The 23,183-nt window shown below is 40.3% G+C and overlaps 3 protein-coding genes across 10 annotated transcripts in view; 1 reads left to right on the plus strand and 2 right to left on the minus strand.

Moving 5' to 3' along the window:
• COL17A1 (collagen type XVII alpha 1 chain) overlaps positions 1-12,846 on the minus strand; it is a 66,273-nt gene extending 53,427 nt beyond the window's left edge. The window contains exon 1 of the mRNA XM_072870118.1: positions 12,416-12,846. The gene's annotated coding sequence lies outside the window, so the exon portion shown is untranslated. The remainder of the gene's footprint in view (positions 1-12,415) is intronic.
• Positions 12,847-13,047: 201 nt separating this feature from the next.
• Positions 13,048-18,001, plus strand: SFR1 (SWI5 dependent homologous recombination repair protein 1). Of its 5 annotated transcripts, none has more exons than XM_072871262.1 (5): positions 13,057-13,087; positions 13,473-13,632; positions 15,416-15,531; positions 16,695-17,081; positions 17,301-18,001. In XM_072871262.1, exons 3-5 carry the CDS (start codon positions 15,436-15,438, stop codon positions 17,490-17,492), a joined length of 675 nt encoding a protein of 224 aa, XP_072727363.1. In that variant the 5' UTR covers positions 13,057-13,087; positions 13,473-13,632; positions 15,416-15,435; the 3' UTR covers positions 17,493-18,001. The 5 variants fall into 5 exon arrangements, with proteins under 5 accessions (XP_072727365.1, XP_072727363.1, XP_072727364.1 ...); XM_072871263.1 differs by having other exon boundaries at positions 13,066-13,087; positions 13,473-13,593; XM_072871264.1 differs by lacking the exon at positions 13,473-13,632 and having other exon boundaries at positions 13,048-13,087.
• A 1,709-nt stretch (positions 18,002-19,710) lies between these two features.
• CFAP43 (cilia and flagella associated protein 43) overlaps positions 19,711-23,183 on the minus strand; it is a 49,297-nt gene continuing 45,824 nt past the window's right edge. For all 4 annotated transcript variants that reach the window (XM_072871365.1, XM_072871362.1, XM_072871363.1 and 1 more), the window contains 3 exons: positions 21,830-21,910; positions 20,608-20,761; positions 19,711-19,953 (listed from right to left, as the gene is read on the minus strand). In XM_072871365.1, coding sequence (XP_072727466.1) covers positions 19,796-19,953; positions 20,608-20,761; positions 21,830-21,910 — 393 coding nt within the window. In that variant the 3' untranslated portion in view covers positions 19,711-19,795. The remainder of the gene's footprint in view (positions 19,954-20,607; positions 20,762-21,829; positions 21,911-23,183) is intronic.

Raw genomic sequence — 23,183 nt, forward strand, 5'->3', positions numbered from 1 at the left:
GTGTGCTGTCTGCTCTGTGGCGGTTATCCTGGAGGTAATACAGATCTTTGCTCTGTTCGTGAGGAAGCTGGTGCAGACTGAAATTCGGATCCAATTGTGTTCCACATTGGGATTTTTTTTCAAGATCTTGGACAAAAAGTACAAGGTCTATCTTTCTCAAATTCTGTTGTTATATATGGATTTTTATAAATACTCATTATTTATCTCTTTCACAGTGCCTTTCATCTGTATCTTGTGTTGAAATTAATTATAGCATTTGCAGACTTCCTTCTATTTTGATATACCAGCACTTCAGTAATCTTGATCAAGTTTCACATCTACATCTGACATCCTGGCACAGACTTCCTGACCATACAAATGTTCCCACAGAGACAGAACGACAGACCAGACACACAGGGAACAGTCACAACATAGACTCAACATTTCTCTTCAGAAACCTTTCGGAAAAAACAGATATAAGGGTTAAAATAAGCCAGTACCCACACATTCTTTTTTGCCTTGACTCTAAGTTAATTATGAACAGACATACATAAAAGCTGGAAACTGTGGCTGGAGTTACGAGTAGTTTGAGATACACCATTTATCAATAGTTAGAATGACAGTAAATATGTGAGCAATATTATAGAAGTCAAAAGTCACAGCTGGCAGCTCATTAACAAGTGTGTTTCAATCTGTTTTATGATCCCTCACTGTTCTTTAATCTAGAACATCTTTTAGTTTGCAGCTTTCTTCTTATGTCGGTTAAAAGCAGTATTCACCACCATTCATGGTTATTTTCTTTATGCTCCCATTCCCTCACACCTCTCCAAGTTTCTCATGTTTCATTAGAGATTATGCTTCTGCAAGCAAATCTGTAGCCAGACACACCTTTGCCATACAAAACCGCAAGTGATATGCTAATTCCAACCAAAAACTGTTTGTTGAAGGATAAACAAAGAGAAGATTTGTGACCCAGAAGAGAACAGAACAGATCAGTGCAGATCTGTGGTCCTTTGATATTATTTATTTCTGCTTCATAAGAACACAAAGGTACAATGCAGTCTGTGGAATATCTACCCATGCCTATTGGTGTAGTAGTAGTAAAAATAGTACTAATAATTTCTATAGAAATTATGCAGCTCTTTCATGCATGACAGTCTTACAGTTAGTTCATGCACAGTTAGAACCCAGATGTCCCAAGTTGCCGCATCTATCACAATTCATCTGCTTGATCTGTAACTCATTGTTACAATCAAAATGACAATGTTAAGGTGACAGCTGTAGGGCCAGCTCTCCAATATGCCAGAGCTGATTGGGAAGTTTTTATTTTCAGCAGGACTCATATTTCTATGGGGCTAGGCAGGAAAGCTGCTTCATTTTAACTGCTGACTTCTTTCACACATTTCTCCTGATGGTTGGAAAAGATGATCCTAAGGAAATCCAAGAAAAGATGATCCTAAGCTGGCTGGCGTCACACTGCCTTGCACAATGGAGTTTCTCCTGGAATAGCTCACCATTTTTGCAAAAAGTGAGTACTACAATTTCAGTTGCAATGAGTAAAACAACAAAGATATAAACAAGGAATATTCAGAGAAAGATAATGAGCAGTAGTAAAAGGAGAAATGGTGGCATGATAGCAAGTACGCTGCACTCCAGCTGCTCAGCTGGTAGGGCAGAACCCTGGGGGAAAAGGAAGCTTTTATTTTCAGTGCCTTGCTTATACCAGGGCTTGAACACTGACTTCAGACTAGCAGATTATTTTTTAAATAGTTCTGAGTAAGACATTTGCAAGTGAACACTCAAAACCTGGATCCAAGCTATTTAAGGCACCTCTGCTTCCAGTTTCTGGCAGTTTTTCTGACTTGGCTCTGAACCTTCTGACTGTGCCCATCTCTATTTTCATGTCTCTGCTTGAAAAATCCTGTTTCTTATCCAAAGCACAAAAGTATTGCCTTTCTCAAAAGCCAGGTCTGTTGTGTGTCACTTCTTCTCAGCAAGATGACTGGCTGGAAACTTAGTTGTTATTCAAACTTTTCATTTGACAGTGATTCAGATTCTCATTAATTTTCTTCCATCAGAAGTTCAGCTTGTGAGACCTGTGATAACACACAGCCTTCTCTTATTAAAATAAAGGCATCTTGGGCTCATCCTCACTCCATATATTATGTATTTCAGATGTTCCTGCTGGCATGGACCTTTCTGGGTATATTTATTGTTATCACAGGGTTGCCAGATGCATGTTATGGTGGCTGCCTTCCTTACCCAGTGCCTGCAAAGGAACTGCTCTTTGGATTCTACTTTAATAACATCCATGATTAAAGTTGTCAGCTGAAGGCTTTGTAACCACGACACCTAAAGATGTTTTTAGTTTCCAGCATAAATTAAAGAGTTCAGAACAAAATATTTACACCACCACCACCCCCCCACCCCGCCATATTAAAAATCTGCACTAAGAAAATCGTTCTGGTAGGTACGATGGCAAGATAAAAATAATGGATAAAACACAGTATAGGTGGGGATCTGAAGTGAAGAACCCTCACTAGCAAGCGGGCGTATTTTTTGGAGTTCAGTACATTGAGTTCACTGAATCCATTTTTTTGGAAAGATGAGGTACTGACAGGGAGCCCAGTAAGAACACTGATCCACTGCTCCCCCTTTTGACAGAATAACATTTGCCTAAACCTATAAAGAAGAATTCTGTGAGAGTCTTTATACATTTATTTTGATGTACATGTGTAATTTTAAGCACATAAAATTATACAACTGTAGAAAATAAGGCTGAAAAATCCTTCAGTTAGATATCTTGTCCATCTGTCTGTCTCAAGACCTGGCTCCACCTTAACTATTCTTGATAGATTTTTCTTTAAAAGACTTTTAAAAATTTCCATGATGTTTCAGAGCCTCCCAAGGTGATCTGGTCCATATCGCACTATACTTGCTGTTAGAAAATATCTGGAAGTTCTAAAACAAGTATCTCCTGCTTCACTGAGGATCACTTCCTCTCTTCCATTCTGAGTGTAACTTATCTCCTTTCTTGCCACCACCTTTTATGTATTTGAATGCTGTTGTCATATATGTCATTAGGGTTTTCAACAGCAGACTAAGCTTTTCCTGTTCCCGCAGCTTTCCTCAGACACTGAGCTTCCTAGACCTCCGATCACTGAGAACTACTGCTAGCCTTCATGGGGACTACCCACATGCTTAAAGCTACATGCATATTTAAGTACTGTGCTGAAATGGGGACTTAATTCCTAGCATTGCCCAAGGCTGTCAAAAGCACCCTGGTCTAGTTTAATTGCATAACACTTCAGTTAATTACTGTTTTGATAATAACAATCTGGCAGTTTTGCAAATGTCTTTAAACTTGTAACTGCAGGTAAAAACTACCATATTTTGCTGGTGAAGGACAACCAGGGCCGAATTGTTGTGAACCTCATCTACCTGACCAGCAGGCAGTGTTTAACTTACAGTTTCATAAGGTATTTCCTTAACAGTGCAGGCATGAACAGTGTGTATTGGAAACTGGTGTTCTTAATATGCCTAGAAGCAAATTGTTTTGCCAATAAACAGCCATGTCCAATACCTAATGCTTACTGAGACATTGATATACACATATATCCCCATCCTCATCAACAAAGAGGTTCGATCCCCTCCATTTGAGTACACAAAATGTGGCAGACAGAATAGCATCTGTGGGAGCTTGTGCATGCCGAGTGTACGCAACCAAGCAAAACAGAAAGAAATCAACAAGCCAATACATGCACATAAAACATTATAATGAAAACTTAGGAAGACAGAGACCAAGTGGGAAGAAGATGGAATGGAAACAGAGACTAAGCAACTGCCAGAGTCAAGAGCAATCAGCTCACAGGAGGGAGGGCAGTGAACTATGGTTGGGTTGGTGTTAGGGGGGCTATTAGAATTACATGCTCCGACTTCTGTTCTCTTTACTTTACTGTGGCTATTTGCAGTGTCAGTGGAATCCTTCAGCTTTTCCTAAAACAAATGCGCAGTGTCTGCACAACTGAACAACAAACTACTGAAAAAAGACCAGCATCCAGAAGCAATACAAGTGTACAATAAAAAATGGGGATGTACAGCTCCCAACATATAAACAACTTAGCAATAAGCAAGCATATGATCAAATACTAGAGAATTGTTTGTTATGTACTCGTGTGCATCTGAAATATTCACAGAATATTTCTGTGTCAAGTATTCAGGAACTGTCAGGGACGACTGTGAACAGTATTTTAAAGAATTAGAAAGAATATGCTAAGAGTGTCCCTTCAACGCATTTTTTAATACTCTACCTAGGATCTGCATTTTTAAAACATCAGTGGGAAAACACAGTCAACATTCATTTGTGGAATGTATTCTAAAGATGCTCTGATTTGAACACGTATCCATCTCTTCATGAAAGAGCTTCCTGATTTGGTGACTACCTCTTGGGATTCCTCCACCTGAGATGATGAACATTAAGTCACAGTTTAATCACAGCATCAGTTCGAACATGGCTGCATCTGTGGGGCATAAATGTAAAGGGAATCTTAGATTGCAGTTGCATTCATTCTAGTAATGGCTTTAACAGGCCAAAACACTGAAAAAGTCTGCATCTCCCACTTAGCTGCTTCCCACAAAGAAAGCACCTGAGGAGCATTTAATCTTATCCCACTTTTCCTAACCTTTCTTCTACTCAAATTATGCAGATGAAAAAAATTCTTGCAAATTAATTAAATGAAATTAGTTGTTGGTATAAAATCATCAATTCCCATGAAATCAGCTAAGCTAAAGATGAAACTGGCCCATGTAGTTTTGCTGTTTCAAAAATAAGTGCAGCAATAATTAATAGCAGCAATAGAGTTTATCATGGTGACTTCAGGGTGTGGGGTTTGATCCTCTACATTTTGAGTCATTGCAACTTCTCCATCGTATCTGTGTGGATGGTTCTTGCACATAGGTTTACTTAGAAAAGGAAAAGTAAATATTTCTGTGTAAGAGATATATGAGCCACATCCTTACTATTTTGTTCTTCCTCAATGGTATTGCTCCTATGCTCCTGGTGACACACCCAAGTATTAAGAGTGCATCACAGAATGACTTCATCACTCTGGCCTGCTTCTGAAATTTGGCAATATGCATGGCCATGTAACTTTGGTGGACTCAGGTTCATGATAAAAGGAAAACGTATGAATTCTTTAGCTTCTTGAGGCCCTCTCAACTTCTCCACTGCCTAGTGGACTCTCCAAAGACCTGTACCTCAGGTTGGTTGTCCAGTGTCAAAATTAGACTGCAGGCTTGACCGTTAAAAATCCATACTACATCTGGAATAATGAGACTGGCAGAACTGAGGGACACTGTCTGTAGCACTAAGCACTAAGGGCAGCATCTTCATTTGCAGTTTTCCCAGCAGTGCTATGCAGTGACTCTGATGTTGCAGGCCAGCATCAACTTTCAGCATCTCACCAGTGTTGGCTTTTGAGACTTATTTGTACATCTCACCTGCCAGATGTACCCATGGTGTACCTGAGAAGCTGGAGATTGGTGAGGAGAGCTATTTATTTGTTCTAAGTGGAACCTGAAACTCCTTGAGAAGGCAAAACACCAAGACCTCCCAGTAACAGGTACTGGCACAAACATTCTGTCTGGAGAAGAGATCCTCCTTTTTGCCATTTCCAATCTCTGCCTATTGTCCTCCCTTTTTTTTTTTTAAAACACATCTTCAGAAAATCAGCAGTTACAGCTAGGCACACTAACTGGTAATGCAAAGTAGTAGTAGCTCCTGCATGATAGTGATATTTGTGAGAAAGCATGTCTCTCTAGGTTTGAGAGAAAAGCTTAGGACAAGGAAGTGTTAGACCAGAGGTAGTTTAACAGCTTCTAGGCTTGATTTTAAAAGTGAGGATCCTGCTTTAAGGAAAAAAATTCTGACCTAGAATTTTTTGCTGAAATGGAAAAGATGCCACCAAACAAAATAAACTGCATGGAATAGATGATGATATTCTTGATTACTCTTTATACCCATGTATCACACATGATTAACTAGGGTGCACCCATACATGCACTGTTGATCCTAGAAAAATGAATCCCACATAGGACTTCCTATCCAGACAGCAGTGTGGACAGTTTTAAGGTTAGTCATCCCTGGTTTCACAGACTCAAGAAGAGGCAGGGTATATGCTACCTAAAATTCCAGGGTGATCTATCTGCTGATCTAACTCCTGTGGAGTCTTTCAAGAGAAAACTTGTGAATGCATACCCATGTGTTGAGTTACCACCAAGCATTTAACAATGATGAAATAGCTTATTCTGGCATGTTACCCATAAAACGCTTGTAAGCAACTCAAGGAAAAAATGCACTAAACTTTAAAACATCAAAAACAGAGTAACTCTTTCAGCTGTGAATGTACTGGGAGATTTCCAGTTACAGGAGTGCTACTTCAAATGGCATGGCACGGCTGTCATCAAAGAGGTTGATGACAAAGAGAGCTTGTTCAGTGACTATCGATATGCGTGATGGAGGTCACTGATGCCAGGACACAACCTCAAAGCTACTTGGGCTACTGATGGGAAAACGTCCCCAGTTAAAGTGGGTAGCACTTGCTAACCTGGCTCACCAAAGAATTTTCTTTCTTCTCTTAGCATCAGTTCAGCATTCCTGGACTCCATTTAAGAAAAATGTTCTTCACCCAAAATACAGTTTCCTTAATGTGTTGAGAGGGAGACTGGTTGCCTTCTCACACATTAAACACAGTGTGAAACACTTATGCTAATGCAGTCAGCTGCAATTTCAGTATCTCAGCACCACATGAAATAATACTATTAGTTCACTCCATATACCACGCTTCTACTGCCATCAGGATAGCACAGTTCTGCTTCCCTTCAGTTCAGTAGGAACTTTCTCAACAACTTCAAATGTCACAAGGGCTAAGCTGCCCCTCTGCAGTAAAGCAACACAACAATGGTGAAAATAACGTAAGACTAATCACTTCAACCCATTGAGGTTGTAAGAAAATATTACACACTCATCAGTAAAGCTCTTTCTGTATGCCTGCTTACAGAAAGGAACTCAAAATACAGTTATTTCAGATATGAATGTGAATAGAAAATTTGCACTGAAATTACTCTGGAAATAATTGGAACAAAAGCAATATAGCTCACAAACACTGAAATATCCATTTTGAAATGAGCTGTAACTGGCATAACCAGCATATTTTACTCAAGAAACTAGGAGAAGTCAAAAAGCTTCACTGCACATTTTACTTGCTAAAGCAAATGGCACATAAGATGTTCTTGTTGCCTTCCCTATAGCTGAGTATTCTGAGAGGAGGGGTGATAAGCAAGTATTTATTGAGTTCCCATTGTCTGTGAGTACCTTATGTCTTTTGACTTTTAAAGAATTTGCTTCAACCTTTATATTAAAAAGTGAGAGTTTCATACCTGTTCACAATTCTTGGTGAATTGCCTGCCTCACAATCCTGAGGCAGCTGTCCTTAGACAGGTGATTGTTTGCACAAATAATACACAGATATATCCCCCATAACACAACAATTATGCATACTTAAAACATTATGTAAGTTACTAACTGTATGACCAGGAAAACAGGAGAGAGCTTTAAGCCAGCTCTCACATGAGTGTACTAACCTGTGAGCCTGGTTTGCAACATAAGCGTGGTCAGTGCCTGACAACATAGCCACATTGAAATCTCAGCCCTCTAGATGTGACTTTATTGTCAGCAGTATCCAGAGATGGAAAACTCCCATGAACACTACATTCATATTTCATCCTTAGGAAAAGACCTCTGAATTTGTACTTTACAAGGCTTTCTCTAGCCTCAGGTAAATGACCTAATTGTTTCTTAATAACAGGGAGGAAGTCTATTTGTAGATCCTGCTTGCTGATGCTGCAGTTCAGTAGGGAAGGAGGTGTGCTCGGTAGAATGGTTATTTGTTCTAAAACAAAACGATAACCAGTGATGCTGCTGAAGTGATGATGGACACTACTCACCCATGTCTACACTCAGAGCAAAAGTGAAACCCCCAGAAGTCCAGGAAGAAGGTAAGGTGTGCATCTCCATCTGTGCTTACCTGCTCACGGGGTGACTTGTTTGGTACCCCAGTTTAATCCACTGGGTCCACCCAAGGCCTACAGAGTATGGGTAACTGCCCTCAAACTAGCTTGTCTGCACTAGCAAATAAACCATGTCCACTTTTTCAGCTTCACCAATTTCAGTAGCACGGATAAAAGCGAGCAACCTAAGAGCTGCATGCGCACAGCATGAAATGAACTTTTGTATTATGTGAGAAAATGAAATGACTCTTCAAGCTCCACTACAATCCAAATACCTTTAACACAAAATTAGGCTCAGACCATCACAAAGACAAAAGCTGTACCAGGGACTAGTTTGGGCAAGGGCTTAGATTTAAAAGGCTTGAATTTCTTAAAATAATGATCAATCAGTTCTCCAGAAAAGACATGAACACTGAAGGTCTGTTTATTGTTTCCTTTGTCTGGTACAGTCTCGTAAAGACTTCAAACTGTAATTTTTGGCATGACTATGTCAGAGGAAATCCCACAAGCAGACACAAAAATAAGAGACAGTCTTATGCCATTCCCTTTTATTAGCACTGTGCCTCACCCACTTGGTTATTTGCACATGCACCAGCGAGAACTAGGAAGCCCATCTCAGCTGGCTCTTACATTATCTTTTGTAATGGCAAATTGCAGTGCCTCTCAGCTACATAAATTATGTCAGTTTTTAAGACAGGTACCTTGGAATTTGAAGTAAAAAATAAGGGATAGTCTAAGCAAGCCCCAGATGTGAAACAGAAAAGGCAGCAAAATTTTACTTTTGCTTTAGCTTCATGCTGATGTCATTCTAGTGACCTCACTGTAATTACTGGACATTTGCACCAGTATGAGAACAGAATCTATCTCCCAAGGACAGGTTTTGTTGTCGCAAACTGGTTTTACTCCAGGAATCTGGTCTATAAAGCCCTTCCCTTGATATATTTACATGGCTATAAGCAAGTCAGAACATTTTTCTGAGGAGTGAATTGCAGCCAGCAAAAACACAGCCCTAGGCCCATGCTGAAGTGGGTAGGATTTTAAAAATTTCTGCAGCAGTTAGTGGTTAGGCACATAAAAACACTCCACCCTCCTGCCTCAGGCAAGAGAGAATATGCAGACAGTGCAGAGTGTACTTCATGCGTCAGGATACATCATTTGGCTTTAAACAAGATCAACAGATTTCAGAGAAATGAGAGAAGGCGGTAATGCGTGTGTGCCTTAAGACAGTATGTTGACTAACATCTCAGTTACTCATTGGCAATGTCTAGGGACAAAAGGCCTGGCCGTTGTGCCCAGCAAGCTGTTAAAATGAAGTTTTGTGATGCTCCTGGCACTCTGGAAGAGAAGAACTCATAAAGGTCAAACTGGAGTCTCTAAACCCAAAGTCAGTATCCTTTACTATTACTCTCCACTTTGGCTTTGCTACTACAGATGATGCCATAGGGGAATATAACACGTTCTTGTCCTGTCAGTGCTGATGTGTGAGCCCTAGTGCTCTTCTGGTAATATAAGATTAATGAAAGAGGTGATACATACAGAATATCTTTCAATCGTGCAGACAAACTGGTGTAAACTGGAAAAAAAAAATCCAATCACTAAAATACCATCACAGAAACACTAAAGAAAATAAAACCAGGAAGCACATTTTCCTCCTGGTTCTTGGGGAAACAAATTTCTCTGAAGGGAAGCAATATGTTCGGCAAATAGAGCTCAATAATTTTATTACCCAGTGCACAATTTTTTCTTTTTTCTTTCTGTGCATTTTTTCTTTCATTTTGCTTACTCCAAACTATCCTGATCACAAAAGGAATAAAAAAAAAATCAAACAACAGCATTATAGTGCTTAATAAAGACTGCATTGCAATGAATTTGCTAGCTGTGTGCATATATCAACGAGCTTAACTGAACAGTACGAGAAACGCTCTACAGTGTGCCATAAACATGCCAGTATCAATAACACATGGATAATCTCTTTTCCTCAAGGGATGCGCACCTTTTCAGAGGAAGGGTTTAGTCTGACTCCTGTTTGCCACCATTAAGTTGCGGGTAAAATAATATCCATCACTATTGGGTTTCTGCAACAGAAGTACTGGATAGTTACTGGATAGTGACTGATGACACTCTAGTTCCCAGCTCTGTCAGGGACCTCTTGCCAGATCTTGGACAAGTCATGTTTTTGCAGTACTACTTGTAAACACCACATAAACCAATAGGTAAATGTGGTAAACCCAGCTAAACACTTAATACCAACCTGAAACAGAATCTCTTCCTAGAGTGATTACCCATCAGTGAATACTGATGATAGTATTTCTTTTTCTGTACTCTATGTGTAGTACATTAAACTCATAAACCCAACGTCTGGAACCATCTTTCTATATTCACAGTCTCAAGCAGACTGTAATCCTCACCTGGGGTGGGGCATGTGGGCGTTGCTCTAATAAAGTAGCAATGATAATGCACTGGATTACTTTTTCATGTGTTATGTTCCTGTAAAATCTCACTGGAATCTCAGCTGGCAAATGATCTAAAATCTCAAACTTTCTGTTGTTCTTGTGCAACTCAACTGTTAACATGTCTGTACAACAGAGCATGAGTAATTTAAAGCAGGGATCATCCATGAGACAGAAGGAAATATATTGTGAACTTGGAGACATGCCATCTCAAAGCTCCAGTGTATCTGAGATCCAACCCACTTGATAAATTTGCAGCAGAAGTTCTATTAGCACTTTTAATGTGTCCTGGTTTCATCTGGGATAGAGTTGATTTCCTTCCTAGTGGCTGGTGTAGTACTGTGTTTTGGGTTTTAGTATGAGAATAATATTGACAACACGCTGATGTTTTGGCTGTTGCTAAGCGGTATTTACACTGGTCAAGGACTTTTCAGCTCCCCATGCTCTGCCAGGTACCCAAGAAGCTGGGAGGGGACACAGCCAGGATTGTTGATCCAAACTGACCAGAGGGCTATTCCATACCATATGACGTCATGCTCAGTATATAAAGCTGGGGAAACAGAAGGAAGGGGGGGGACATTCGGAGTGATGGTGTTTGTCTTCCCAAGCAACCATTACGCATGAGGGAGCCCTGCTTTCCTGGAGGTGGCTGAACACCTGCCTGCCCATGGGAAGTAGTGAATGAATTCCGTGCTTTGCTTTGCTCGCGCGCGCGGCTTTTGCTTTCCCTATTAAACTGTCCTTATCTCAACCCACGAGTGTTCTCACTTTTACTCTTCCGATTCTCTTCCCCATCCCACCGTGAGGGTGGGGGGGAGTGAGTGAGCGGCTGCGTGGTGCTTAGTTGCCGTCTGGGGCTAAACCACGACATAATGTTACACTCAGGAGTCCATTTTTAACATATAAAAATTAAATATTTATGACATTAAATTAGCTGCAGGTATTTAAAAAAAATCAAACCTCAAAAAAAGGGGCAGGTTTAAAAAATGCCTCTGAACTGCCTCAATAGTTGAGGTATCATGAGAGTTTTTTCACTAGATGGTTATAAAAGATCGTACAACTTAGTCGCATAATCTAACTCCCCACATTTGCTACTGAGACTATTATTTCTAAATCAATTTCACCCATAGGTAGTCAACTCCTAAACAAGGAGTAATGTAAATGCCCCAAGTTCTCCGATTTCCCAAAGTGACTTGTTCTAGATGGGCTTTGAATGCTTAGATACTTTTTACTGTAGGAGAGAAAAAGGTTGCTATAATCCCTGCAAAATTCTACTTGAAGTGAGTGAATCTATGTATACTTATGGTCAAAAGCACAGCAACTGCTAACATATTATCACACCTACACTCAGTACTTACTCACCTCTCAGTGCAAGAGTGTATCTTGTCTCAATACAGATGGGAGTTTACGCAAGGCGAAAAGAAAATTGAGCATCCTCAACTGTGGTTGTGAGGAGGAACCAGGCAGGAAATTAATGCATTTCTGCTACACAAATTGATCTGCATGATCTAGCAAGAGCGTGCAGGTGCATATATTCCATGTGCAACACTCAGCACAGCTGTGTGAGGCCCTGATGCCCAGCATGGTGCAGTTCGGCTGTGGACAGTGCTGGAGGAACCACTGATACCTCATCTACACGCAGCAGGCTGGGAGCTATCGCCATTATGGCTTCCGCAGCTCATTTTCTCAGTCCTGACAGTTATATTGGAAAAAACATTTTGTACAAATCAGTTTTGAGAAATGTAAATCCCCATGGGGATACCAGGTCTGCAGCATGGAAGGGAATTTTGCTGAGAAAGACACGAAAATTATGCCTACTTCAGCAGCACCTTTTAGCGTCAGGGCACCCTCTAATCCTGGTCTAAACTGTGTAACTGCAACTACAGCTGGGGCTGCTCCTCGTCACAACCAAAACCTACCTGCCTGTTTTTCCAGTCAAGTTTCTTCATTTTCACTTTTCTCCTTCCCTCACAACCGAGACAGAGCTGTTCAGATCGCATGTCTCCCAGTGCGTTCCTCGGGTACAGTTTTTCCCCTTCTAGTGCCTGAGGTAGAGGTGATGGGTGGCTTGAGGTGGAGAGTTGTGGTTCCCTGGGCTGTGCTGAAAGCCTGGGCCTGGGCCTGCCCTGCCACTCATGGCGGGGAGTACCCTACATTGAGGCTGGAGCCCCCCTCCCTGGCGCGGGGACACTCGCAGCGGGATGGCACCTGCCCTTGAGCAAGACCCCAGCCATGGCGTGGCAGGCCCATGTTGGCCTAAGGGACACAGCATGGCCCTGCATGCCCAGCTGCAATAGAAGGGTGTGCGAGGTTCCCAGGGATGCCCCGCACTGGGCGCTCCACAAGCCCTGCTCCGCCCGGCACCTTTGCGGCAGCAGTGCCCTGTCCCCCATTTACCACCCGCCCAACCGCAGGAACAAGCTTCGCGCGCCCGCCCGCACCACGGCCCCACGCGGCCTCCCACTGCGCGCAGGCACAAAGCAGCCTGCGCCGGCCAGACACTGCGCCGCGCGCCCGCGCAGGCGCACTGCCGACGCCCCGCTCGCCCCGCCCCCTTCCCCCGGAAGCGGGAAATTGAAGCGCTGAGGCTGGTGAGGTGCTGGCGGTCTCGGGAAGGGCTCTCTCCTTTCCCTGGTGTTTGAGGGGAGCGGGTTCTGTTCCCCACGGCCTAGTGATGTTGGTGTAGAGGAGGGAGGGGAGAGAGACCCCAGGCTGTCTCCTTCCTTGGCCCCCACCCCGTGTCCTGGCCCAGCTGGCTCCTAGGGCGGGCTGGGGGCCTTGTGCTCCGCGAGGGGCTTCCCCTCGCTCCACGGCGTGAGCGGCCTGTGGCTCGGACTGTGATTGCGCTGCGGGTCTCTGTTGTGGTCTGTTTCTGGGGTGCCTCTTGGCCCTTCAGGGTGCATCACCTCAGAAAGAGCTCTTTGGATCTGTGGCTCTGCCTGTGAGCTGCCCAGCCTTCTTTCTGCTTCTCCGTAGGGTGGAAAACTAGCTAGGGAAAAATTGTTACCGAGTGTTAACAGAGCCTTCGGTTGGTGAGAGGAGAACATAAAAGGAGTGAGTGCTGTTACATAATGTAGCTATAAGCAGGAAAACTGAGGTAGGTAGCATCAGGGGCTTACCCAAAGTGCATAATCAAGTAAGTACTGAAATGGAAAATTGTCTTTTCCTGTTCTAGCCCAAGTTTTCCTTACTTGCAGGACAGAATTATTTTTCTGTGTCATAAATAGCATCACTGCTTGAAAATGCAAAGGATTCTTAGGCTGAGATCTTGGGGAAGGATTTAAGAGTGCAGGAAATGTATGTGAATGTGCTGCCAAACAGAGAGCTAAAGTAACAGCATTAGTGAACCACTAGAAAAAGTATTCATTGTGGTCATGGTCATTTGAAGACAAATAATCTGTATTAGAATGTAAAGGCAGAGAGTCACGGGATTTATTTTGAAAGAGTTGAACAAGTCTGTTGAAGGTAGCTCTTGGGCTTGAATTTATTTTGCTGCTTAGTAAGATTTATTATGTATTTGTGACATACTGTATATGAAGGCATGATGTTGCTTTTTCTAGGCTTTTGCTTACATTAAGAAATAATAGTGATAACTTGCATTATATTTAATGGGTGCTGTGGGTTTCCTGTTTAATTGATAGATGGCTAAAATACCCAATTAACTAGACTTTATTTACTAAAGTCTGGGTTTTTTTAATAGAATACCATAAGTTGAATTTTGAACAACTGGGGGAATGTTGACTTGTAAGATAAATGAGGACCTGTGTCCCTTGGTATAGAGCCAGGAATACCAGGGTTGCTGGGTTAGTAAGGCTTCGGCATACTGAAGCTTTGGTATGTTTCATCTCCAAAGAGGAAGCCCCTTGTGCCAGTCTTGTGTTGCCTAGTGACTTGATTGCAGGATTTTAATTTTAAGAGGCTTCTGTTTTGAAACTCCTAATTGCAATTTGCAGGTAAACAGAGGTGTAGCTGACAATTTTCCAGCTGCATTTTGGTGATTAGCAAGTGGTTCACAAGTGCTAAACTAAGTTAAACATTGCCAAATCAATTTAAAATTGGTACCTGCTGAGAGGTATGACTTACCATTTTAATTAAGGTGCTTTTCTGAGCAAATTGGGTCTGCTTACTTTTAATCTAAAATCCTACTTGTGTGAGTAATTACTTTTTTAAGCAGCATCCCCAGAAGGATCAAATGAGACAGTGGATTATTTTCACAGACCTGGGTACCCAATTATTTTGTTTTATAGAAATGATTAATTGTTCATACATCTGGACAATAAAAATCTTGTGGCTCCCAACAATCCTTTTATCACTGCTTGGATGCAGTTAAATGAAAGGACAGGTTCTTCACAACCTGGCTTAGTAAGGATTATTCCTTTGAGTTAGACAAGCAGTAAGGGGTCATTCAGGCTAAGAAAATGCAGTTTGTTTGGAGTGAGCTTTTTTTAATGAGTTCAGTGTTGCAGGATCTGACCTTGGAGTCATATGCATACTATAATGGGTTCAATTGCTCCATAAGTTGTCTTGCTCCTTTTTAATACTTGAAAGAGTATATCAGACAGAAAAAATAAATTATAATAGAGAATATCTGTAAGACTTTTTATAATATTTTTCATCTTTTAAAGAAAAAATTCCATTGAGCTTTATGACCGAGGGAAAAATAATACACAAAATTCATAGTAAGATACTTTATACCAGCTAATAGCGTCATTCATCCTCTTGAAGAAAAGCCATTCACAAAGCAAGATGCTACTTAGCATGTGAAACAGTTGTGTAGCTTATGCAGATGTCTTTTTGAACTCAAGAATTAGAAAATAAGCCTCAGTATTTCTTATTAGAGCTTTTTACTCATTTCTGCAGCCACATGGCTCATTATAATCAGGTGAAAATGGCACCATACAATTCATTCTTTCTAACAGAAACTGCTATCCATCTCGAGATGGAGGAACCAGTGTTTGATAAATTGACATCTTTGTGCAATACTCCAAAGGATTCTGGGACAGCAGCTCCACAAGAGACTAGTTCAGGGAAACAGGTATGAAAACTTATTTGTTTTTCCAGTAGTGTGACTCTTCATAGTAACAAAAATGCTTGTGAAATCATCAAGTAGTTGGAAGTCACTGCGATACTGTTCGCTGGAAGGCTAAAGATAGGTAGCTGCTTATACCTATAGCTACAAGGTTGTCCAGGTGAGGAATGTGCTTGGTATACTTTGCCCTGAATATGCAGGTGTTTGCTGTGAATACAAAATGATGGAGCAGCATACCCAAAATGCCATACTAATAAATTTAAATACTATTTAGGGTTTGTGGTGGTTTTTGTTGTTGTTGTTTTGGGTTTTTTTATGTCATCTTCAGTTTTCTCAAATTGTGGTTTTCTGGGTTGCTGTGTATGCAGAATGACTTTCTGTGACTTCTGCTTGCACTTGAACAAGTGTGCTGCTTTCAGTTTGTATAATCTCCATAATGCTGAGCTCTACTTTGGTGTCCATCCTAGCATGCGTTATGGTGATGCTGTCATGCTCAGCATCTGGACCTGTGCAGGATAGGGCTAGCTTGCAAGTGTTCCTTAACTAATCCCCCTCTCCCATATTTTAGTATATTTTCACAGGTGAAAATGTTAGACACAGATTATTTTAAAAGAAGTTAACTCCTTTTGAAGAAAAAATCACTTTTTAGATGCTTATTGGTGAAGGGTCTCAAAGCATGAACAAGTCAAAATTATACAGATCGTTTCTAATACTCTCAAGTAGGATACAGATGTTTTATACTAGTGCCAATACAGAAAGTGTATGTCTGATGGGATGGAACAGCAAAAAAACTCCCATCCCTTATCTCCATTACACTAGAGGGGGAAATTGAACATGATGGAATAAAATAAGCCAAGTTGAAATATGCTGTATATCTTCTGCACAAAGACTGGATGAGTAGGTTTGAATACAGGATTTGCTCCTAGAAAATGTGGAGGTACATCTTTCCATATCTTGCGGCTTTGTGTGCAAACATATGTGAAAGGAAGAAGTTACTTTGTTATGTTTGTGAAAGCTATAGTGAGAATTAGGAAGTCTGGCTTTACAATGATCTTTACATATATGACACATTCTATGTAAATAATAACCAGGGTAAACAGTTGTTTGAAATTTGATCAAAAGAGTAGATTATTCTGATCCTTCTGGTTTTTTGTTTTTGTTTTTTTTAGCCACTGAGTGCAGCTCTGAAGGAGCGATTAAGGAAAACAAGACGTTCATTTAATTCTAATTTTACAGTGGCAAAGCGGCTCAAAATAGACACTGAAGAAAAAGACTGTGCTGATGCTGACAAAGGGTGCCTGCCAAAGACAAGTACAGATTGTTCCAGATTACAAGATGGTTCTGAAAACCTGGAAAGAAATAGCACTGGACATACATGTTTCAAAAATCCCTTACAGGAAAATGATCTCTGTGGATCAGCAGAGAATCCTCATGCGCTACAGGCTAATCTTAGTCAGCAACAGTCCCTGGAAGAAAAAGTAAGGCTGGTGAAACAAGTGCAAGAGAAGGAAGAACTACTTCGAAGGCTCAAACTCGTTAAGATGTACCGATCTAAGGTGAGGCAAACCTCTGAAAAAACACTTTTAAGTCATTCTTTGAAGTAGAATTAATAGTGTAACCCTCATTTGTTGATTTAAGCACAACACTGACTTGCTTTTTGTGTGGTGTTTGTGTATTGTCTTGGGTTAAGGCGTTTTATAAAAATAAATCTGCAGGGTATCAAAAACCCCACATTTCAGCCAATTACAACTTCTTTTGTTTTGTCCCAATTTCAGAACAACCTGTCGGAACTGCAGGCTTTGATAGTGAAATGGAGAAGTAGTACCCAGCTGATGCTATATGAACTACAGTCAGCCTTTTCTGCAGATGGCAAGAAAGTGAGTCTCACTCAGCTGATAGATACTTTTGGATTAGAAGACCAGTTATTGCACTACAGCAGAACAGAAGAAGATTTTGTAGATGCATAATCTACAGGTGCAAAGCTTTCAATTAAACACAGGCATAAGCAGAAAAGACTGAATGAATTCTGATCACATAAGAAGTGTTGATCAGACAGTGGACTTTATGCTTTGAGGCTAGGAGGTTTTCTCAGGAGATACTTGTAAAGCTATGTACTTAGATACAGTAGGCGCTGTAAAAGGCATTACTTAATGGAAAAGATCGAATTCATGCTGTTTTGGAAAACCTGGCTCAATAACTTGATCAGTGAATAGTTATTTAATAAAAATGAAATCAAGTCATACTTGAACAGGTAGAAGGCAGTCCGTTCTTTGATTAGTCTCTGCATGGTTACTTGTCTTGAAATAATGAACTCAAATTAATTGTCATTTCTGTTGATGTTCAGATGGGGAAGAGTTAAGTTCTTTGTTCATACATACATCCCCATTTTACAAATGTCTTCCTGCTGCCAGTCAGTTAATGACAGCATTTTGTGAGTTAAATAAAGATAACTAATTTTGACGTTAATATTCTGAAACTGCAATGAGATGTTGTCCATAGCTTTAATTATTACTGAGGGAACTGTGCCACAATGCGATCATTTTCAGATACTGGTCCAGACAGTTGTCTTCAGCGAAGCTGTCTCTTAAGCATTCTGCCACAGCCTGAGATAATAGAAGGGAAGGCAAGAAAATTGCAACTAACATCTGTCTACTCTTTCATGTGAGAGCCAAGGTGTTTTCTCTCTTCAAATAAATAAGAAAAACAAGGCCTTGTCTAATGGGAGTGCTTCAGCATTTCATTTATCCTCCAATAAATGTTGTCTTTTTAAATTTTTTTTTTAATCTTAACTTGGAATTGCTTATTTTCTTATGATGGCCTATGCATCTAGTGTGGTGACTTCTGTCTGTTTTTCTCCTTAAAATCATCGCTTGTCAAGTGTAACAATATATAAATCTTAACTACTATACAGCTCTCCCTGCTATGAATATTGTTTTATATGAGATCACATTCCTTGTTGGTTGTACCTTAACTGTTTTGTTTACAGGTGGCTTTTCCAGTTTCCTTAATAAGGGAGTAATTTCTTGCATATCTCAAGGGAAAGAAAATCAAAGATCATACAGACCCTTTTAACATTGGTGGGGCTCATTAGACTTAAACCTGTACCCACAGCTTACTCTTAAGAATACTGAATGTTGCTGTCCACAGAGAATTAATGAAGAACCACCTTTATTGCTAATCACATTTTGAGTATTAAGACACTATATTTCTTCTGCCTCTTTAGGTTAATAAAAAAAGATGATGGTGCCTGGTGAAGGGGGTGGTTTTCTTCCCTGAGGTCCTTGGCAAATCTGGAACTCTGTTACTTCTAGGGAAGTTTCAGCAGGAAGAAAAAAGTCTTGCAAGAAGAATGGAGATGTAATTAGAATCCTACAGACCCCAGTTAGAGATGATAAAGCAAAAAAGGAAGTGGCGTACAAGATCACAACAGAAGTAGTTTTCCTTACAAGTGTAGAATTTTGTTAAACTAAGGTATCAAAGCTATTCATGCCCTCACAATAGAATGAGTGTAGATTTTATGTGAATCTTTTAGGAGAAGAATCAACACACACCATGGAAGAGGGAAATAAAAACTGGTGAGAATGCCTGAGTAGGTAGATCCTACTCCAGCAGTGGTTAATTTTATCAAGGGTTCTTTGAGGAGATAGCAGCAACTATTTCAGGAGGCCAGATGCTTCCAAACCTGGTTTTCCTGTGATTCTGCTAGTGGCAGCAGCCACAGCTACTAGTGGCTGTGGGTAATGATGCTATCATAAGCAGCAGCTTTCAGGACTGGGCCAAGTAGCACCCATGGTCATGCTGAAGGATACCTTCATCTTCTCAGCCACCTGTGCCATCACAGGTGTAACTATATTGTAAAAAGCAAAATGAAGTCAAAGCCATGGACATGAATTTTAGCAGATGCAAATTAATGGATTTCTTGCAGTACTTCACCTTCAAAATGTCCTACAATTGCATAGGATATACAAATACACCTATTCTTCTATCAGTCTACAATTTCTTGTACCCCTTGTTTTCTCTAATGAGCTATATGGTTTATATAACCAAAACAGCAGAAATACATCTCATGAACTGAAATGTAATGGGGATAAGACTAGGTATAAAATGTATGAAACAGAAAACCATGCATCTTTCAAACCAAAGTTATTTTTTAAAGAAATTACAGAATAAATCATTTGTGGAAAGAAAAGTCCAGGGAGAAAAGGTAGATGTCCAAGCTCTTTTTCTTAGACAAGACCATAATATTATACATCTACCTGGACTCTGGTTTTTAAAGAATAGGAAATGTTCTTGATCTCAGTCTTTCAACTTCTGCCTGAAGAATTTCAAACTGTTCTTCCTGTTCCTTTACAAGACCCCGTAGGTGTTTCTGCTTCAAAATCTCTCTGTAACGCTGCTTTGCAATCTTTTCGGAAACGTGCTGTGTGTCTGCATAAAACAAGATATAAGGGTTAACCTGTACTTGTTGGGGATGCATAGCTTATATTTATATTGGACCTGTGCTGAGGTTGTTCCAAGTTCTGTATAAAATAGGCAAGCATTTTAAAAAAGGCTCACAGTTGGGCTTAAGAGTCGTCTTAGTACTGAATAAAGCAAAAAATTTCAAAAAGGCTCTAGGCATGCTTCCTTTAGTTTCTAGCAAGTACCCACTGTTCTGAAAATCTCTAACTGTTTTACTAGTGGAAAGATCTCTACAGTGTTCCTAATAGTGAATACCCTTCTCAGCTTCATGTTGCTTCCTCTGTTCCCTTGAATGAGTGGGAAGAAGTAGGTTGAACAGTTCTGAGAAAGAATGAAAGCATGTTGTCTAATGAAGGTATTAATGACTATAATATTTTGACTTAGTTTCAGTAATTTAGTCAATTAACTTTGGTTACAAGAGCAACAATCTCTAGGTATGCTCTTAAGTAAATGATGCTAAATTGTTGTGGTAGAAAGGGCACTCCTAATTGTGCACATACAGTAATAAACTGGTGCTCCTTGCCCCTTAGCTGATGCTGATGGAGAACAAGACTGTCTAGCCTTGGAGATATTTTCTGAATGTTTTTTGCTTGTGACTTAAAGTGCATTACTGTGACTCACCGGCTGCCTCAAAGATATGCCTCCTTTCTGAAACAGACACAAGCATTTCTTTCAGCTCCAGGCTGAGCTCGTAGTTTGTTTGCTCTTTCAAACTGATGCACTTCTCCAACTCCTTAATTCTTTTCTGATGGTTCTTCACATTCTTCTTGTGCAGCTGTCCATTTCCAAATGAATAAAGCAAATATATGAGCTTATACAAAAGCTGTTCAGACAAACTTTTGATGGAAACTTATACTCTTAATAACTGCACTGTAGCTCAATAAACTTTAATGTATTTTGATTTGACTAGTAGCACATTCTAGCTTTACTTTGTATAGTGTCTTTCACACACACTGTATTCCCGTGTGCTTTATGGAGTTCTAATATAAGTAGCAGACAAGGAACAAAGAGGTGTGGGTCAGGGAGAGAGATATATTAAATATAAAACTTGAAAGGCAAAGGGAGAAAAGGGAGTCAATGGAATCAGTGAGTTGAGAACACTCTCTTGGCTGCTAGGAGCTGCTGAAGAAAGGGTTGTTGTGCTGAAGCTGTCAGATGGGCTGTAAAGGGACAAAATACTAAAGATTGAAGAGGAAGAGGAGGCTGATGCCACTAGAGCAACCTGGAGAAAAGCCAGTGGAATCACTTAAAAACAAGCATAATAATAATTTGAATGTTGAAATAGATGAGGGAGCCAGCAAATCAGATTGTTGTGTCGGTGTTATTTTGAATATAGGGGAGGAGTGATATTATGAACAGGCTGCTCGTGGAGAGAAACATTAAGCAGTGAAGACTGGAAGAATGCTTCATTAGAAATGGAAGAGTGATGTTTATAGGCAATGCTGTGTAAGAAGTGATAAGCAGATCTGCATTCAGATGTTCAGGAAGGAAAGCATTTAATTCCAGTAACGGACCAAGTAGATTTCTCTCTGTAGTGTTGATCTATACAGCTGTCAATATATGATAACTGCTTCCAAAGACTTTAGAGAACTGCTGCTGTAGACAGCTCAGCACAAGTTGAACAAACTATTGAAAGCCAGATGAATAAATACATGGATATATATATATTCATCCGTGAGTGCTGTTATGGCTATGCTCCAACAGTCCTTGAGTTAGCTGAAGAGTTAGTACGCCTACATCAGTTGCAGTCATTCCTTACAAACACCTCTTGCTAATGAAGGAGAGGAGTTGCATTTAAGCTAAGGATGTGTCTCTCCAGTGTGGTGGTTCACTTAAGTTTTACCTTATCCATGATGCCAAGAGTCTGCTCCATCACTGAAATGTGGTGGGCGATGCGGTTGTCATAGTTCAGCACAGTTAGGAACTGAAGAATTAAAACCAGAAAGAAACCATCTTATTAGGCCTGTTTATTCTCAACAATTCCACGCTTCTGTAAAGACAATCATACTATGTGAAACTGAAAAAAATAAATAGAATTCTACACAGGGGAAAGGCTTAATAGTGATCATAAATGGACATAGTAAAGATATTCTTGGATGCTGTGTGAATACTAGACTGTACAGCTGTTAAAAAGAATGTTATCTATTACGTGTTAATGGAAACAAAGACCAAGCAAATTTGTTGTGAGGTTGTCAAAAAACCCAAGCTATACTTTTGCTTATAAGGTAGTCTAAGCTAACACAGCTGGAGGCCAAAGTACTATAGTTTGTCTTTAGGCCAGAGAAAAAAGTTATTATTTTCTGCCAAGTGGCTTCCTAGTAATTCTTAGTTCTTTCATTGTTCTTATATCTGCAGAGTAATTAAGGTTTCAGAGAATTTATTAAAGACTTTTTCTTGGGCACACTGCTACTAAAATACCTCTTTATCAAATTACAAATGGTAAAACAGGTTGTATGGCCCATAACGGGCAGTAGGCAGGTTTCTGTAGATGTAGATTAATCCTTCCAGAGTACTGTCCCACCAAAGTGACAGGTAAAATTTTGTGGACTGCTCTAGTTAGAAGAGGAGAAACGGGAAAGACCCAGCAGGCTTCTTGCCTACAGCACCAAACTGCTTTCACTCACTGCTTCACTAATAGCCCTCATTCTAGGTTTTCTCACACATTTGCCTGCACGCATTTATCTAAGCCATCTTTCTTCCTGTTCCTATTTTTGGGGTCTCTGTTGTCTTGTCTTTCCTACTAACCCCACATTTCTACTCAAAAAGTGAAGTAAAGTCAAGCCCCTCAGAACATTCAAATTCTGATTAAACTGGTATATGCCTTTGCTGTGGGCAAGTCTAACTCTCTCTGAAGGGCAATAGTTCTGCTCATCAGTTTAAATGAAGTTTGAGCTAACTGCAACACTCTGGTGATAAATTTGCTACAAGAACTTTTCAGTGTGTTGTCACATCACCTCTTTGGAAAGCTGTTTTGTTGGTGTAACTTACGGAAGTCCCTTGACTGTGATTCAGAAGTGAACAAGCAGTTTGGAGAGCAGCAAAACAAATGAAGCCTGAGCAAAACATGTGTTTTGGATTTTCTTTTAATCTTTTGATTGAATTGCAATATCCTTACCTGCTGTCCAACATTCCTCATCTTCTCTGTGCTTTACAGCTCTCCCCACTGCAATATCTCCAGCCTACCCAACCTCCAACAT

This window comes from Ciconia boyciana, chromosome 8, assembly GCF_034638445.1.
Source record: "Ciconia boyciana chromosome 8, ASM3463844v1, whole genome shotgun sequence".
NCBI lineage: Eukaryota > Metazoa > Chordata > Aves > Ciconiiformes > Ciconiidae > Ciconia > Ciconia boyciana.